General features: G+C 56.8%; 1 protein-coding gene across 17 annotated transcripts in view; it reads right to left on the bottom strand.

The window, feature by feature from the left end:
* Positions 1-18,677, bottom strand: part of PLEC (plectin) — a 218,105-nt gene that overhangs the window by 68,026 nt on the left and 131,402 nt on the right. For 15 of the 17 annotated variants that reach the window (XM_040433171.1, XM_040433172.1, XM_040433180.1 and 12 more), the window contains one exon: positions 7,563-7,624. In XM_040433171.1, the coding sequence (XP_040289105.1) occupies positions 7,563-7,624 (62 nt within the window). Of the gene's footprint in view, positions 1-7,562; positions 7,625-9,604; positions 9,831-18,677 lie in introns of those variants that run through there. The other 2 variants (XM_040433176.1, XM_040433177.1) reach the window with 1 other exon arrangement.

The raw sequence follows: 18,677 nt of genomic DNA, 5'->3' as shown, positions 1-18,677 counted from the left end.
CGGACCCTATATACCAGTACAGAGGGAGCGGACCCTATATACCAGTACAGAGGGCAGGGGGAGCGGACCCTATATACCAGTACAGAGGGAGCGGACCCTATATACCAGTACAGAGAGAGCGGGCCCTATATACCAGTACAGAGAGAGCGGGCCCTATATACCAGTACAGAGAGAGCGGGCCCTATATACCAGTACAGAGGGAGCGGACCCTATATACCAGTACAGAGGGCAGGGGGAGCGGACCCTATATACCAGTACAGAGGGAGCGGACCCTATATACCAGTACAGAGAGAGCGGGCCCTATATACCAGTACAGAGAGAGCGGGCCCTATATACCAGTACAGAGAGAGCGGGCCCTATATACCAGTACAGAGGGAGCGGACCCTATATACCAGTACAGAGAGAGCGGGCCCTATATACCAGTACAGAGGGAGCGGACCCTATATACCAGTACAGAGAGAGCGGGCCCTATACACCAGTACAGAGGGCAGGGGGAGCGGACCCTATACACCAGTACAGAGGGCAGGGGGAGCGGGCCCTATACACCAGTACAGAGGGCAGGGGGAGCGGGCCCTATACACCAGTACAGAGGGCAGGGGGAGCGAGCCCTATATACCAGTACAGAGGGCAGGGGGAGCGGGCCCTATATACCAGTACAGAGGGCAGGGGGAGCGGGCCCTATATACCAGTACAGAGGGCAGGGGGAGCGGGCCCTATACACCAGTACAGAGGGCAGGGGGAGCGGGCCCTATACACCAGTACAGAGGGCAGGGGGAGCGGGCCCTATACACCAGTACAGAGGGCAGGGGGAGCGGGCCCTATACACCAGTACAGAGGGCAGGGGGAGCGGGCCCTATACACCAGTACAGAGGGCAGGGGGAGCGGGCCCTATACACCAGTACAGAGGGCAGGGGGAGCGGACCCTATACACCAGTACAGAGGGCAGGGGGAGCGGGCCCTATACACCAGTACAGAGGGAGCGGACCCTATATACCAGTACAGAGGGCAGGGGGAGCGGGCCCTATACACCAGTACAGAGGGCAGGGGGAGCGGGCCCTATACACCAGTACAGAGGGCAGGGGGAGCGGGCCCTATACACCAGTACAGAGGGCAGGGGGAGCGGGCCCTATACACCAGTACAGAGGGCAGGGGGAGCGGGCCCTATACACCAGTACAGAGGGCAGGGGGAGCGGGCCCTATATACCAGTACAGAGGGCAGGGGGAGCGGGCCCTATTTACCAGTATGGGGAGTTCCATTACCAGTATAGAGGACGGAAGTGGATCTACCAGTATGGGGAGTTCCATTACCAGTATAGAGGACAGAAGTGGATCTACCAGTATGGGGAGTTCCATTACCAGTATAGAGGACGGAAGTGGATCTACCAGTATGGGGAGTTCCATTACCAGTATAGAGGACGGAAGTGGATCTACCAGTATGGGGAGTTCCATTACCAGTATAGAGGACAGAAGTGGATCTACCAGTATGGGGAGTTCCATTACCAGTATAGAGGACGGAAGTGGATCTACCAGTATGGGGAGTTCCATTACCAGTATAGAGGACGGAAGTGGATCTACCAGTATGGGGAGTTCCATTACCAGTATGGAGGACGGAAGTGGATCTACCAGTATGGGGGATGCCAGCGATCAGGCAGAGGACCCACCATGTCCCTCTTGATGAATGGCTTCCTTGTCTTCTCGCCCCATCCATTATAACCGGCTCCTCGCGTCCATAATAAGATGTGAGAAATCCGCCGCCGTCACATGTGCGTCCTCCCAGTTATAAGAATGGGCTCCTTGTATCATGGAGGACGCGGTGTCCTGAGGGTCCCGGGGCGGCGCAGACCCACCCAGCGCCAGAATAACGGAGGCGCGGTGACCTCTGACATTTTATTCATTAGTGGGAAGACAACAATGGCGCATTACAAGGACTACACTCAGGAAGGTGGCGCCATGCCCAGGAGGGGGTGGGGCGACTACACTCAGGAAGGTGGCGCCATGCCCAGGAGGGGGCGCCATGCCCAGGAGGGGGCGACTACACTCAGGAAGGTGGCGCCGTGCCCAGGAGGGGGCGACTACACTCAGGAAGGTGGCGCCGTGCCCAGGAGGGGGGGGGGGGCGACTACACTCAGGAAGGTGGCGCCGTGCCCAGGAGGGGGGGGGGGGGGGGGGGCGACTACACTCAGGAAGGTGGCGCCGTGCCCAGGAGGGGGGGGCGACTACACTCAGGAAGGTGGCGCCATGCCCAGGAGGGGGTGAGGCGACTACACTCAGGAAGGTGGCGCCATGCCCAGGAGGGGGTGAGGCGACTACACTCAGGAAGGTGGCGCCATGCCCAGGAGGGGGGGCGACTACACTCAGGAAGATGGCGCTATGCCCAGGAGGGACGGGGGGACTACACTCAGGAAGATGGCGCCATGCCCAGGAGGGGACGGGGGGGACGGGACTACACTCAGGAAGGTGGCGCCATGCCCAGGAGGGGGGGGACGGGGACGGACTACACTCAGGAAGGTGGCGCCATGCCCAGGAGGGGGGGGGGGGACTACACTCAGGAAGATGGCACTATGCCCAGAAGGGACGGGGGGACTACACTCAGGAAGATGGCGCCATGCCCAGGAGAGGGGACTACACTCAGGAAGATGGCGCCATGCCCAGGAGAGGGGACTACACTCAGGAAGATGGCGCCATGCCCAGGAGAGGGGACTACACTCAGGAAGATGGCACTATGCCCAGGAGGGGGGACTACACTCAGGAAGATGGCGCCATGCCCAGGAGAGGGGACTACACTCAGGAAGATGGCGCCATGCCCAGGAGAGGGGGAGGACGGTTTTCATGCCTGTAAACCAGTTGTGATGTCACAGGGGGTTCCATTAACTCTATCACCGCCAGCCCTCACGATGCCTCCATTTACAGTCCAGTTTCCATTAATCCGGCACTGGGGACGGTGCCCGTCAGGAAGCTGCCAGACTGCAGGCTCGGCGGTATTGCGGCTTCCTTCTCTGATAATCACTTCTTCTGGGAAGTTCTGGGGCAGAGATCCAAACAGAAGGCCGGGAGCTGCTGGCGGCTTCCCACCGCGATTCTAGGCCGGGAGCTGCTGGCGGCTTCCCACCGCGATTCTAGGCCGGGAGCCGAGACAGTGAGAGGGGGGGGGCCTGACAACTCGCAGACAGCGGGGGGGCGACAACAACACGGCTGACAACTCACAGACAGCGGGGGGGGCGACAACAACACGGCTGACAACTCACAGACAGCGGGGGGGGGCGACAACAACACGGCTGACAACTCACAGACAGCGGGGGGGCGACAACAACACGGCTGACAACTCACAGACAGCGGGGGGGGGGCGACAACAACACGGCTGACAACTCACAGACAGCGGGGGGGCGACAACAACACGGCTGACAACTCACAGACAGCGGGGGGGGCGACAACAACACGGCTGACAACTCACAGACAGCGGGGGGGGCGACAACAACACGGCTGACAACTCACAGACAGTGGGGGGACGACAACAACACGGCTGACAACTCACAGACAGCGGGGGACGACAACAACACTGCTGACAACTCACAGACAGCGGGGGGGGGGGGGGGCGACAACAACACGGCTGACAACTCACAGACAGCGGGGGGGCGACAACAACACTGCTGACAACTCACAGACAGCGGGGGGGGGCGACAACAACACTGCTGACAACTCACAGACAGCGGGGTGGGGGGGGCTGGCGACAACAACACGGCTGACAACTCACAGACAGCGGGGGGGGGGGGGCGACAACAACACGGCTGACAACTCACAGACAGCGGGGGGACGACAACAACACGGCTGACAACTCACAGACAGCGGGGGGCGACAACAACACGGCTGACAACTCACAGACAGCGGGGGGGCGACAACAACACGGCTGACAACTCACAGACAGCGGGGGGCGACAACAACACGGCTGACAACTCGCAGACAGCGGGGGGCGACAACAACACGGCTGACAACTCACAGACAGCGGGGGGACGACAACAACACGGCTGACAACTCACAGACAGCGGGGGGACGACAACAACACGGCTGACAACTCACAGACAGCGGGGGGACGACAACAACACGGCTGACAACTCACAGACAGCGGGGGGCGACAACAACGCGGCTGACAACTCACAGACAGCGGGGGGCGACAACAACACTGCTGACAACTCACAGAAAGCGGGGGGGGGGGGCGCGACAACAACACTGCTGACAACTCACAGACAGCGGGGGGGGCGACAACAGACAACAACACGGCTGACAACTCACAGACAGCGGGGGGGCGACAACAACACGGCTGACAACTCACAGACAGCGGGGGGCGACAACAACACTGCTGACAACTCACAGACAGCGGGGGACGACAACAACACGGCTGACAACTCACAGACAGCGGGGGGGGGCGACAACAACACTGCTGACAACTCACAGACAGCGGGGGGGGGGGGGGGGGGGCGACAACAACACGGCTGACAACTCACAGACAGCGGGGGGGGGGGGCGACAACAACACGGCTGACAACTCACAGACAGCGGGGGGGGCGACAACAACACGGCTGACAACTCACAGACAGCGGGGGGCGACAACAACGCGGCTGACAACTCACAGACAGCGGGGGGCGACAACAACACTGCTGACAACTCACAGAAAGCGGGGGGGGGCGACAACAACACTGCTGACAACTCACAGAAAGCGGGGGGGGGGCGACAACAACACTGCTGACAACTCACAGAAAGCGGGGGGGGGGGGGCGACAACAACACTGCTGACAACTCACAGACAGCGGGGGGGGCGACAACAACACGGCTGACAACTCACAGACAGCTGAGGCGATGAAAATGTGCCTGCCACTGACTGAACAGCTCATAAAACATGGAGGAGACCGACGCAACCACCACAGCAACAAACGGTGTGACCCCCCAGCATCCAACTGCACTGCCGCCACATGTTTCAGGAATGCTCACAGCTCCACATGTTTCAGGAATGCTCACAGCTCCACTGCCGCCACACGTTTCAGGAATGCTCACAGCTCCACTGCCGCCACACGTTTCAGGAATGCTCACAGCTCCACTGCCGCCACACGTTTCAGGAATGCTCACAGCTCCACTGCCGCCACACGTTTCAGGACTGCTCACAGCTCCACTGCCGCCACACGTTTCAGGAATGCTCACAGCTCCACTGCCGCCACATGTTTCAGGAATGCTCACAGCTCCACTGCCGCCACATGTTTCAGGAATGCTCACAGCTCCACTGCCGCCACATGTTTCAGGAATGCTCACAGCTCCACTGCCGCCACATGTTTCAGGAATGCTCACAGCTCCACTGCCGCCACATGTTTCAGGAATGCTCACAGCTCCACTGCCGCCACATGTTTCAGGAATGCTCACAGCTCCACTGCCGCCACATGTTTCAGGAATGCTCACAGCTCCACTGCCGCCACATGTTTCAGGAATGCTCACAGCTCCACTGCCGCCACATGTTTCAGGAATGCTCACAGCTCCACTGCCGCCACATGTTTCAGGAATGCTCACAGCTCCACTGCCGCCACATGTTTCAGGAATGCTCACAGCTCCACTGCCGCCACATGTTTCAGGAATGCTCACAGCTCCACTGCCGCCACATGTTTCAGGAATGCTCACAGCTCCACTGCCGCCACATGTTTCAGGAATGCTCACAGCTCCACTGCCGCCACATGTTTCAGGAATGCTCACAGCTCCACTGCCGCCACAGGGCAGCGCACAGAAATGGTGTCTGGTTTTAGCCCTGGTCACCTCTGTGCTGCAGAGCTGACAATCTGGAAACAACTGCAGAGGACTGGTCGTGGTGGTTTCCATGGTAACAGACAGTAACAATCATAGTAACAAACAGCGCTGACTCAGGGGCTGCTGGCGGGACCCCCGGCGGGCGGCAGGAAGCAGCGACCACAAAACATCCGCACTGTGACAATCAGAGAATAAGAGGAGTCCAGTCACTAACCCGAGGGGCACACCCCAACATTGTGTGTGTACTGTGGAGGAGAGCATTTCCTGGCTCCTCCGGAAGGTACAGCGGTGACTGATGATCCAGAAGGTCCTACTGATGCTGGACTAAAGGACTTTTACTGGGGAAACTAGGTCTCAGGAAGCCCCTGAGGAGGCCGGCGGTGTATCAAGGAGCCTCCACCTTCTGAATGAGCGCACTGGTTGTAGGCGCGTGTACAGGTGGAGCGCACTGGTTGTAGGCGCGTGTACAGGTGGAGCGCACTGGTTGTAGGCGCGTGTACAGGTGGAGCGCACTGGTTGTAGGCGCGTGTACAGGTGGAGCGCACTGGTTGTAGGCGCGTGTACAGGTGGAGCGCACTGGTTGTAGGCGCGTGTACAGGTGGAGAGCACTGGTTGTAGGCGCGTGTACAGGTGGAGAGCACTGGTTGTAGGCGCGTGTACAGGTGGAGCGCACTGGTTGTAGGCGCGTGTACAGGTGGAGCGCACTGGTTGTAGGCGTGTGTACAGGTGGAGCGCACTGGTTGTAGGCGCGTGTACAGGTGGAGCGCACTGGTTGTAGGCGCGTGTACAGGTGGAGCGCACTGGTTGTAGGCGCGTGTACAGGTGGAGAGCACTGGTTGTAGGCGCGTGTACAGGTGGAGAGCACTGGTTGTAGGCGCGTGTACAGGTGGAGCGCACTGGTTGTAGGCGCGTGTACAGGTGGAGAGCACTGGTTGTAGGCGCGTGTACAGGTGGAGAGCACTGGTTGTAGGCGCGTGTACAGGTGGAGCGCACTGGTTGTAGGCGCGTGTACAGGTGGAGCGCACTGGTTGTAGGCGTGTGTACAGGTGGAGCGCACTGGTTGTAGGCGCGTGTACAGGTGGAGCGCACTGGTTGTAGGCGCGTGTACAGGTGGAGAGCACTGGTTGTAGGCGCGTGTACAGGTGGAGAGCACTGGTTGTAGGCGCGTGTACAGGTGGAGAGCACTGGTTGTAGGCGCGTGTACAGGTGGAGCGCACTGGTTGTAGGCGCGTGTACAGGTGGAGAGCACTGGTTGTAGGCGCGTGTACAGGTGGAGAGCACTGGTTGTAGGCGCGTGTACAGGTGGAGCGCACTGGTTGTAGGCGCGTGTACAGGTGGAGCGCACTGGTTGTAGGCGTGTGTACAGGTGGAGCGCACTGGTTGTAGGCGCGTGTACAGGTGGAGCGCACTGGTTGCAGGCGTGTGTACAGGTGGAGCGCACTGGTTGCAGGCGCGTGTACAGGTGGAGCGCACTGGTTGTAGGAGTGTGTACAGGTGGAGCGCACTGGTTGTAGGCGCGTGTACAGGTGGAGCGCACTGGTTGCAGGCGCGTGTACAGGTGGAGCGCACTGGTTGTAGGCGCGTGTACAGGTGGAGCGCACTGGTTGTAGGCGCGTGTACAGGTGGAGCGCACTGGTTGTAGGCGCGTGTACAGGTGGAGCGCACTGGTTGCAGGCGCGTGTACAGGTGGAGCGCACTGGTTGTAGGAGTGTGTACAGGTGGAGCGCACTGGTTGCAGGCGCGTGTACAGGTGGAGCGCACTGGTTGTAGTGACTGCACTCACCTTTATAAGATGCTTGTTCACCCATTTGGTAAATGTCTTCTTCTGCACCCGATCCCGTTCATCTGTGAGAGAGAAGACAACAGGTTATAACGAGCGGCCGACCCCCTCCCTGCACTGCACCCCGAAATACACTGTATGCATGATAACACCCCAATAACAGGCGGTAAGACCCTGTACACAGGTATAGTACCCCAATACCAGGCGGTAGGTCCCTGTACACAGGTATAGTACCCCAATACCAGGCGGTAGGTCCCTGTACACAGGTATGGTACCCCAATACCAGGCGGTAGGTCCCTGTACACAGGTATGGTACCCCAATACCAGGCGGTAGGTCCCTGTACACAGGTATAGTACCCCAATACCAGGCGGTAGGACCCTGTACACAGGTATAGTACCCCAATACCAGGCGGTAGGACCCTGTACACAGGTATAGTACCCCAATACCAGGCGGTAGGTCCCTGTACACAGGTATAGTACCCCAATAACAGGCGGTAGGACCCTGTACACAGGTATAGTACCCCAATAACAGGCGGTAGGTCCCTGTACACAGGTATAGTACCTCAATACCAGGCGGTAGGTCCCTGTACACAGGTATAGTACCCCAATACCAGGCAGTAGATCCCTGTACACAGGTATAGTACCCCAATACCAGGCGGTAGAACCCTGTACACAGGTATAGTACCGCAATACCAGGCGGTAGGTCCCTGTACACAGGTATAGTACCCCAATACCAGGCGGTAGGACCCTGTACACAGGTATAGTACCCCAATACCAGGCGGTAGGTCCCTGTACACAGGTATAGTACCCCAATACCAGGCAGTAGGTCCCTGTACACAGGTATAGTACCTCAATAACAGGCGGTAGGACCCTGTACACAGGTATAGTACCCCAATACCAGGCGGTAGGTCCCTGTACACAGGTATAGTACCCCAATACCAGGCGGTAGGTCCCTGTACACAGGTATAGTACCGCAATATCAGGCGGTAGGACCCTGTACACAGGTATAGTACCGCAATACCAGGCGGTAGGTCCCTGTACACAGGTATAGTACCGCAATAACAGGCGGTAGGTCCCTGTACACAGGTATAGTACCTCAATAACAGGCGGTAGGACCCTGTACACAGGTATAGTACCCCAATACCAGGCGGTAGGTCCCTGTACACAGGTATAGTACCCCAATACCAGGCGGTAGGTCCCTGTACACAGGTATAGTACCCCAATACCAGGCGGTAGGTCCCTGTACACAGGTATAGTACCCCAATACCAGGCGGTAGGTCCCTGTACACAGGTATGGTACCCCAATACCAGGCGGTAGGTCCCTGTACACAGGTATGGTACCCCAATACCAGGCGGTAGGTCCCTGTACACAGGTATGGTACCCCAATACCAGGCGGTAGGTCCCTGTACACAGGTATGGTACCCCAATACCAGGCGGTAGGTCCCTGTACACAGGTATAGTACCCCAATACCAGGCGGTAGGTCCCTGTACACAGGTATAGTACCCCAATACCAGGCGGTAGGTCCCTGTACACAGGTATAGTACCCCAATACCAGGCGGTAGGTCCCTGTACACAGGTATAGTACCCCAATACCAGGCGGTAGGTCCCTGTACACAGGTATAGTACCTCAATAACAGGCGGTAGGACCCTGTACACAGGTATAGTACTCCAATACCAGGCGGTAGGTCCCTGTACACAGGTATAGTACCCCAATACCAGGCGGTAGGTCCCTGTACACAGGTATAGTACCCCAATACCAGGCGGTAGGTCCCTGTACACAGGTATAGTACCCCAATAACAGGCGGTAGGTTCCTGTACACAGGTATGGTACCCCAATAACAGGTGGTGGGACCCCATAGCGGGCACTCTGCAATGATGCCCACAGAAGACGATCATCGCACTCAGCCCAGGATGGAAGGAGTTAACACACATCTGCCCGCCACTACAGTACAACTATTTAGCTGCATCCCCAGCACAGAAGGGGTTAATGCGATACAAGGCCCCGGCCCACACCCCAACCACAGTGGCCCCAGCAGCAGGTACCTTTCTTGCCCTCTGTGGCCCTCAGCACCGCCAGATATAGGTTATCTTCGGAGCTGGTTCTCTGGCGGAATGTGCTGTCCTGATTGGATGGCAGGGCGGCATTGCTGCGATACATGTGCTGGTCCATGGAGCTTACACTCTGCCGGCTGTGCTGGCTCTTCCCGAGGTGCCTGATCTCCGCTCTGACTCTCAGCCTTCACCGCCCTCCTTCCCCTTCTCCCTCTACCCCCAGATTGGCCGCAGGCTAAGCAATTCCAAGCCTGCCCCGTCTGGTTCCTGCCCTGCCCCCTCAGTGCCCTCCCCTTTCCGAGGTGTGTCACTGACCCACTCAAGGTGTGCCCCACTGACACGCCCCACAGGATGCACGGCCTCCCTGCCCCCGCCTCAAGCCCAAGCTGCAGCATACACAGAGCACAGCCCAAGCTGCAGCATACACAGAGCACAGCCCAAGCTGCAGCATACACAGAGCACAGCCCAAGCTGCAGCATACACAGAGCACAGCCCAAGCTGCAGCATACACAGAGCACAGCCCAAGCTGCAGCATACACAGAGCACAGCCCAAGCTGCAGCATACACAGAGCACAGCCCAAGCTGCAGCATACACAGAGCACAGCCCAAGCTGCAGCATACACAGAGCACAGCCCAAGCTGCAGCATACACAGAGCACAGCCCAAGCTGCAGCATACACAGAGCAAAGCCCAAGCTGCAGCATACACAGAGCACAGCCCAAGCTGCAGCATACACAGAGCACAGCCCAAGCTGCAGCATACACAGACCACAGCCCAAGCTGCAGCATACACAGACCACAGCCCAAGCTGCAGCATACACAGACCACAGCCCAAGCTGCAAGAAACACAGAGCACAGCCCAAGCTGCAAGATACACAGCCCAAGATGCGGCGTACACAGATCACAGCGCAGGCTGCGGCGTACACAGATCACAGCGCAGGCTGCGACGTACACAGATCACAGCGCAGGCTGCGACGTACACAGATCACAGCGCAGGCTGCGACGTACACAGATCACAGCGCAGGCTGCGACGTACACAGATCACAGCGCAGGCTGCGACGTACACAGATCACAGCGCAGGCTGCGACGTACACAGATCACAGCGCAGGCTGCGACGTACACAGATCACAGCGCAGGCTGCGACGTACACAGATCACAGCGCAGGCTGCGACGTACACAGATCACAGCGCAGGCTGCGACGTACACAGATCACAGCGCAGGCTGCGACGTACACAGATCACAGCGCAGGCTGCGACGTACACAGATCACAGCGCAGGCTGCGACGTACACAGATCACAGCGCAGGCTGCGACGTACACAGATCACAGCGCAGGCTGCGACGTACACAGATCACAGCGCAGGCTGCGACGTACACAGATCACAGCGCAGGCTGCGACGTACACAGATCACAGCGCAGGCTGCGACGTACACAGATCACAGCGCAGGCTGCGACGTACACAGATCACAGCGCAGGCTGCGACGTACACAGATCACAGCGCAGGCTGCGACGTACACAGATCACAGCGCAGGCTGCGACGTACACAGATCACAGCGCAGGCTGCGACGTACACAGATCACAGCGCAGGCTGCGACGTACACAGATCACAGCGCAGGCTGCGACGTACACAGATCACAGCGCAGGCTGCGACGTACACAGATCACAGCGCAGGCTGCGACGTACACAGATCACAGCGCAGGCTGCGACGTACACAGATCACAGCGCAGGCTGCAGCGTACACAGACTTGTACTCCTATGATAGCTCCTGGTTTTTTTTGGGGGGGGGGGGGAGCTTTCAGATGCTAAGTCCCTGTGTTACGGGGTCTCACACAGCGGGTATCCAGGTGCAATGCTCTGCAGCACTCACATTCCTATGACTTGCTGTGACAGACCTGGCGGAATATTTCGCAGCTACACATTCCTGCAAACGGCGCTTCCCGCAGAGAAATTAACCCCTTCCAGCCTGTGCCCTGACCCCACCGCCCAGCACCGGAGCTGGTGCCAGTCCCGCCCCTCGTCATACTGGGACGAGACCGCGCAGGGATGTGAGATTCTGCAGAGCCGTGTGAGGCGGCGCCGGGACACAATGCACAAACCGCTGCAGTGTGCGCGGCCATCACCACGGAGGAAGACGCGTCTGTCCCTGACAAATTCGGGGACTGCATAAATATACACACCCCATTATATGATACACTGCAAATAAGGAGAACTTCCTAGCAAGAGCTTCTGTGTTACTGAATAGAATACCAGAACTACAGTGAAGACTGACACACACACAGGGCAGTTTAGACACACAGGTATTTTGCTGCGTTTTTTTGCATGTTGCACCTTTTTGGGCGTTTTTCAGCCGGAGGAGCCGTGTGTGACTGGACCCTAACATAGTCTGAAGTCAGTAATGGCCGACCCTGGAGGATACAAAATATAATAAGGTGCGCTTACCTGAAGGGTTAAAGGGGTATTCCGATTACTAGGGGTACAGCATGAGTACAGCGCTCGGCTATCTCTGGAATCCCATAGAAATGAATGGAGCGGGGGTATGGGACCCACCGTTCTCGTGACCCCCATACCCCGTGAATAGGGGATAACTTCTAACAACCGGAGTTCCCCTTTAATACATCAGCCTGGCAGATCCAGGAGGCCCCAGGGGGTCAGGCATCAAAGACTGGCTTTTCACGCTGCTCTTTGACAGCCCCCCCACCCAGTCACTCCCACGCGGTGAGGACCTAGGAAAAAACCCCATGCAACAAAATGTTGGCCCACAGGCGTTCACGTCTCAAAACGGGGTCTTGTCAAAAAAAAAAATATTTAAATGGCAAATCGCAGAAAGTAAATGACCCCCAATGTGTCATCCCCGCCCCACCTAATAGGAGTCCCTGCCAAACCCTTCCCCTGTATGATTAACATCTGACCATTGCTCAACCACAAGACGTCACTGAAGTCTTCTCCACCAGCAGATTATAAGACGTGAGGAGATCGCAGAGCAATTACTAATCAGGGAGGCAACGATGGCCACCAATAAAGTACAGGTCACTACAGGTGAGGACTAGAAGGTCTGCTCCACCTCACCTCATACCATACACATCACTACAGGTGAGGACTAGAAGGTCTGCTCCACCTCACCTCATACCATACACATCACTACAGGTGAGGACTAGAAGGTCTGCTCCACCTCACCTCATACCATACACATCACTACAGGTGAGGACTAGAAGGTCTGCTCCACCTCACCTCATACCATACACATTACTACAGGTGAGGACTAGAAGGTCTGCTCCACCTCACCTCATACTAGACACATTACTACAGGTGAGGACTAGAAGGTCTGCGCCACCTCACCTCATACCATACACATCACTACAGGTGAGGACTAGAAGGTCTGCTCCACCTCATCGTCCTCCTGGAGATCTCACCTCATACCATACACATTACTACAGATGAGAACCAGAAGGTCTGCTCCACCTCACCGTCCTCCTGGAGACCTCATCTCATACCATACACATTACTACAGGTGAGGACTAGAAGGTCTGCGCCACCTCACCGTCCTCCTGGAGACCTCATCTCATACCATACCATACACATCACTACAGGTGAGGACTAGAAGGTCTGCTCCACCTCACCTCATACTAGACACATTACTACAGGTGAGGACTAGAAGGTCTGCGCCACCTCACCTCATACCATACCATACACATCACTACAGGTGAGGACTAGAAGGTCTGCTCCACCTCACCTCATACTAGACACATTACTACAGGTGAGGACTAGAAGGTCTGCTCCACCTCATCGTCCTCCTGGAGATCTCACCTCATACCATACACATTACTACAGGTGAGGACCAGAAGGTCTGCTCCACCTCACCGTCCTCCTGGAGACCTCATCTCATACCATACACATTACTACAGGTGAGGACTAGAAGGTCTGCGCCACCTCACCGTCCTCCTGGAGACCTCATCTCATACCATACACATTACTACAGGTGAGGACCAGAAGGTCTGCTCCACCTCACCGTCCTCCTGGAGACCTCATCTCATACCATACACATTACTACAGGTGAGGACTAGAAGGTCTGCGCCACCTCACCGTCCTCCTGGAGACCTCATCTCATACCATACACATTACTACAGGGAGGTCTAGAAGGTCTGCGCCACCTCACCGTCCTCCTGGAGACCTCATCTCATACCATACACATTACTACAGGTGAGGACTAGAAGGTCGGCGCCACCTCACCGTCCTCCTGGAGATCTCACCTCATAATATACACATTACTACAGGTGAGGACTAGAAGAAGGTCTGCTCCACCTCACCATCCTCCTGGAGATCTAACCTCATACCATACACATTACTACAGGTGAGGACTAGAAGGTCTGCTCCACCTCACCATCCTCCTGGAGATCTAACCTCATACCATACACATTACTACAGGTGAGGACTAGGTCTGCTCCACTTCACCTCATACCATACACATTACTACAGGTGAGGACTAGAAGGTCTGCTCCACCTCATCGTCCTCCTGGAGATCTCACCTCATAATATACACATTACTACAGGTGAGGACTAGAAGAAGGTCTGCTCCACCTCACTGTCCTCCTGGAGATCTCACCTCATACCATACACATTACTACAGGTGAGGACTAGAAGGTCTGCTCCACCTCACTGTCCTCCTGGAGATCTCACCTCATACCATACACATTACTACAGGTGAGGACCAGAAGGTCTGCTCCACCTCACCATCCTCCTGGAGATCTAACCTCATACCATACACATTACTACAGGTGAGGACCAGAAGGTCTGCTCCACCTCACCATCCTCCTGGAGATCTAACCTCATACCATACACATTACTACAGGTGAGGACTAGAAGGTCTGCTCCACCTCACCATCCTCCTGGAGATCTAACCTCATACCATACACATTACTACAGGTGAGGACTAGAAGGTCTGCTCCACTTCACCTCATACCATACACATTACTACAGGTGAGGACTAGAAGGTCTGCTCCACCTCACCGATCTCCTGGAGAATTGACTAGGTCAGTGATGAATGTGTGTGACATTTCGGGAGTGTCTGCAGTCTCCTCTTTGGGGTGCAGCTTGTATTAGTCACCCACATTCCTGTGTGACCTACAGAGTGTAAGCTCTTCAGAACACAACGGATATGAGGCTCATGAGTATATGGAGTAACCAGCGAGGTCAGACGCTGCAGAGCACATGTAGACTGTATAAAGGGGGCATGGTGTAGACCCCAGGTCCTCAGGCCGGCCATGTGTGGAGCCGGGGCCTGCAGTCTGGGATATAGCAGGGATACTGGCGGAGTCGGCTGTTTGTTTTCTAGGAGTGAGCGGTCGGGGACCGGATGAGACATCTGCACTGTAGACAATAAGATTATAAACCCCCTCCTCCTCCAGACAAGCAATAACCTTATCTCCATATCTTTAGAACAATGGGACTGCCCTCCCCCCCCCAAATCCATGAGCAGGCAAGGGTTAATAATCTCCCGACCATTGATGATGATGATGATGTTTGTCCTGACACTCCAGGTACTGGAACAGGGGGTCACATTCCTGACCGGGCAATCACTGGTATCTGAGGACAGGGAGGGGAAATACCGGAGCCGTGGCTCATATGTGCACCTGGAAGACAGCTCCACCCGCCTGGAGAGGAGGCAGCGGACGTGCCCGCTCTGCCAGCCATGGGCGCTGTTTATTCATTCAGGTGCATGGCGCCAACGGTCACAGACAGGATCATTCATACCTCTGCCCCACATACTGGAAAGGGCACTGTCTAAGAACTGTACCCCCCTGTGGCCACGAGAGGGCGCTGTCTAGGAACTGTACCCCCCTGTGGCAGCAGAGGGCGCTCTCTAGGAACTGTACCCCCCTGTGGCAGCACTCTAGGAACTGTACCCCCCTGTGGCAGCACTCTAGGAACTGTACCCCCCTTTGGCAGCAGAGGGCGCTTTCTAGGAACTCCTGTGGCAGCAGAGGGCGCTGTCTAGAAACTGTACCCCCCCCTGTGGCAGCAGAGAGCGCTCTCTAGGAACTGTACCCCCCTGTGGCAGCAGAGGGCGCTCTCTAGGAACTGTACCCCCCTGTGGCAGCAGAGGGCGCTCTCTAGGAACTGTACCCCCCTGTGGCAGCAGAGGGCGCTCTCTAGGAACTGTACCCCCCTGTGGCAGCAGAGGGCGCTCTCTAGGAACTGTACCCCCCTGTGGCAGCAGAGGGCGCTCTCTAGGAACTGTACCCCCCTGTGGCAGCAGAGGGCGCTCTCTAGGAACTGTACCCCCCTGTGGCAGCAGAGGGCGCTCTCTAGGAACTGTACCCCCCCTGTGGCAGCAGAGGGCGCTGTCTAGGAACTGTACCCCCCCTGTGGCAGCAGAGGGCGCTCTCTCTAGGTACAGTTTCTACCTGTGGCAGCAGAGGGCGCTCTCTCTAGGTACAGTTTCTACCTGTGACAGCAGAGGGCGCTCTCTCTAGGTACAGTTTCTACCTGTGGCAGCAGAGGGCGCTCTCTCTAGGTACAGTTTCTACCTGTGGCAGCAGAGGGCGCTCTCTCTAGGTACAGTTTCTACCTGTGGCAGCCGAGGGCGCTCTCTCTAGGTACAGTTTCTACCTGTGGCAGCAGAGGGGGCGCTCTCTCTAGGTACAGTTTCTACCAGTGACAGCAGAGGGCGCTCTCTCTAGGTACAGTTTCTACCTGTGGCAGCAGAGGGGGCGCTCTCTCTAGGTACAGTTTCTACCTGTGGCAGCAGAGGGCGCTCTCTCTAGGTACAGTTTCTACCTGTGACAGCCGAGGGCACTCTCTCTAGGTACAGTTTCTACCTGTGACAGCAGAGGGCGCTCTCTCTAGGTACAGTTTCTACCTGTGGCAGCAGAGGGGGCTCTCTCTAGGTACAGTTTCTACCAGTGACAGCAGGAGGCGCTCTCTCTAGGTACAGTTTCTACCTGTGACAGCCGAGGGCACTCTCTCTAGGTACAGTTTCTACCAGTGACAGCAGAGGGCGCTCTCTCTAGGTACAGTTTCTACCAGTGACAGCAGAGGGCGCTCTCTCTAGGTACAGTTTCTACCAGTGACAGCAGAGGGCGCTCTCTCTAGGTACAGTTTCTACCTGTGGCAGCAGAGGGGGCGCTCTCTCTAGGTACAGTTTCTACCAGTGACAGCAGAGGGCGCTCTCTCTAGGTACAGTTTCTACCTGTGGCAGCAGAGGGGGCGCTCTCTCTAGGTACAGTTTCTACCTGTGGCAGCAGAGGGCGCTCTCTCTAGGTACAGTTTCTACCAGTGACAGCAGAGGGCGCTCTCTCTAGGTACAGTTTCTACCAGTGACAGCAGGAGGCGCTCTCTCTAGGTACAGTTTCTACCAGTGACAGCAGAGGGCGCTCTCTCTAGGTACAGTTTCTACCAGTGACAGCAGGAGGCGCTCTCTCTAGGTACAGTTTCTACCAGTGACAGCAGGAGGCGCTCTCTCTAGGTACAGTTTCTACCTGTGGCAGCAGAGGGCGCTCTCTCTAGGTACAGTTTCTACCAGTGACAGCAGAGGGCGCTCTCTCTAGGTACAGTTTCTACCTGTGGCAGCAGAGGGCGCTCTCTCTAGGTACAGTTTCTACCTGTGACAGCAGAGGGCGCTCTCTCTCTAGGTACAGTTTCTACCTGTGACAGCAGAGGGCGCTCTCTCTAGGTACAGTTTCTACCTGTGGCAGCAGAGGGCGCTCTCTCTAGGTACAGTTTCTACCTGTGACAGCAGAGGGCGCTCTCTCTAGGTACAGTTTCTACCTGTGGCAGCAGAGGGCGCGCTCTCTAGGTACAGTTTCTACCTGTGGCAGCAGAGGGGGCGCTCTCTAGGTACAGTTTCTACCTGTGGCAGCAGAGGGCGCTCTCTCTAGGTACAGTTTCTACCAGTGACAGCAGAGGGCGCTCTCTCTAGGTACAGTTTCTACCAGTGACAGCAGAGGGCGCTCTCTCTAGGTACAGTTTCTACCTGTGGCAGCAGAGGGCGCTCTCTCTAGGTACAGTTTCTACCTGTGGCAGCAGAGGGCGCTCTCTCTAGGTACAGTTTCTACCAGTGACAGCAGAGGGCGCGCTCTCTAGGTACAGTTTCTACCTGTGGCAGCAGAGGGCGCTCTCTCTAGGTACAGTTTCTACCTGTGGCAGCAGAGGGGGCGCTCTCTCTAGGTACAGTTTCTACCTGTGGCAGCAGAGGGCGCTCTCTCTCTAGGTACAGTTTCTACCAGTGACAGCAGAGGGCGCTCTCTCTAGGTACAGTTTCTACCAGTGACAGCAGAGGGCGCTCTCTCTAGGTACAGTTTCTACCAGTGACAGCAGAGGGCGCTCTCTCTAGGTACAGTTTCTACCTGTGGCAGCAGAGGGGGCGCTCTCTCTAGGTACAGTTTCTACCTGTGGCAGCAGAGGGGGCGCTCTCTCTAGGTACAGTTTCTACCTGTGGCAGCAGAGGGCGCTCTCTCTCTAGGTACAGTTTCTACCAGTGACAGCAGAGGGCGCTCTCTCTAGGTACAGTTTCTACCAGTGACAGCAGAGGGCGCTCTCTCTAGGTACAGTTTCTACCTGTGGCAGCAGAGGGGGCGCTCTCTCTAGGTACAGTTTCTACCTGTGGCAGCAGAGGGCGCTCTCTCTAGGTACAGTTTCTACCTGTGGAATTGTTCGCTCCTCAGCCAAGGCTGCCTCTACGAGTGGGAAGCTACTCTAAATTGCTGTGGCACAACATCACGCCCGCAGGTGGCATGATCTAGCTGTCCAACATCACCAACCCACAGGCATAGCATCACTGCAATAACTGCCACCATGCAGCACCATGGGTTGGTTGGGTCCAGTGCCAGGGTGGCTCTCTCTGGCAGCAGGGCTACTGCTGGGCCATGCCACCTGCTGGTGCAGTGCTTTAGAGTTGTTGGTCGCAATGTTGTGCCAGGTCCCTGCTCGTACAGACGTACACCAATACCTCGTTAGGGGGCTGAGAAGCAGGGATTGATCAATGCCTCTCTCTTTTTGTTGGCTATTTCACATCCGGCACAGACACTGCTGCTAGGAGGCATGTGAGGCTCTGTAATCGATACGCCTCCTCCT

Source organism: Bufo bufo, chromosome 5 (genome assembly GCF_905171765.1).
Source record: "Bufo bufo chromosome 5, aBufBuf1.1, whole genome shotgun sequence".
NCBI lineage: Eukaryota > Metazoa > Chordata > Amphibia > Anura > Bufonidae > Bufo > Bufo bufo.
Note: the sequence above shows the minus strand (reverse complement) of the source record. Positions and strands in the feature narration are given on the sequence as shown.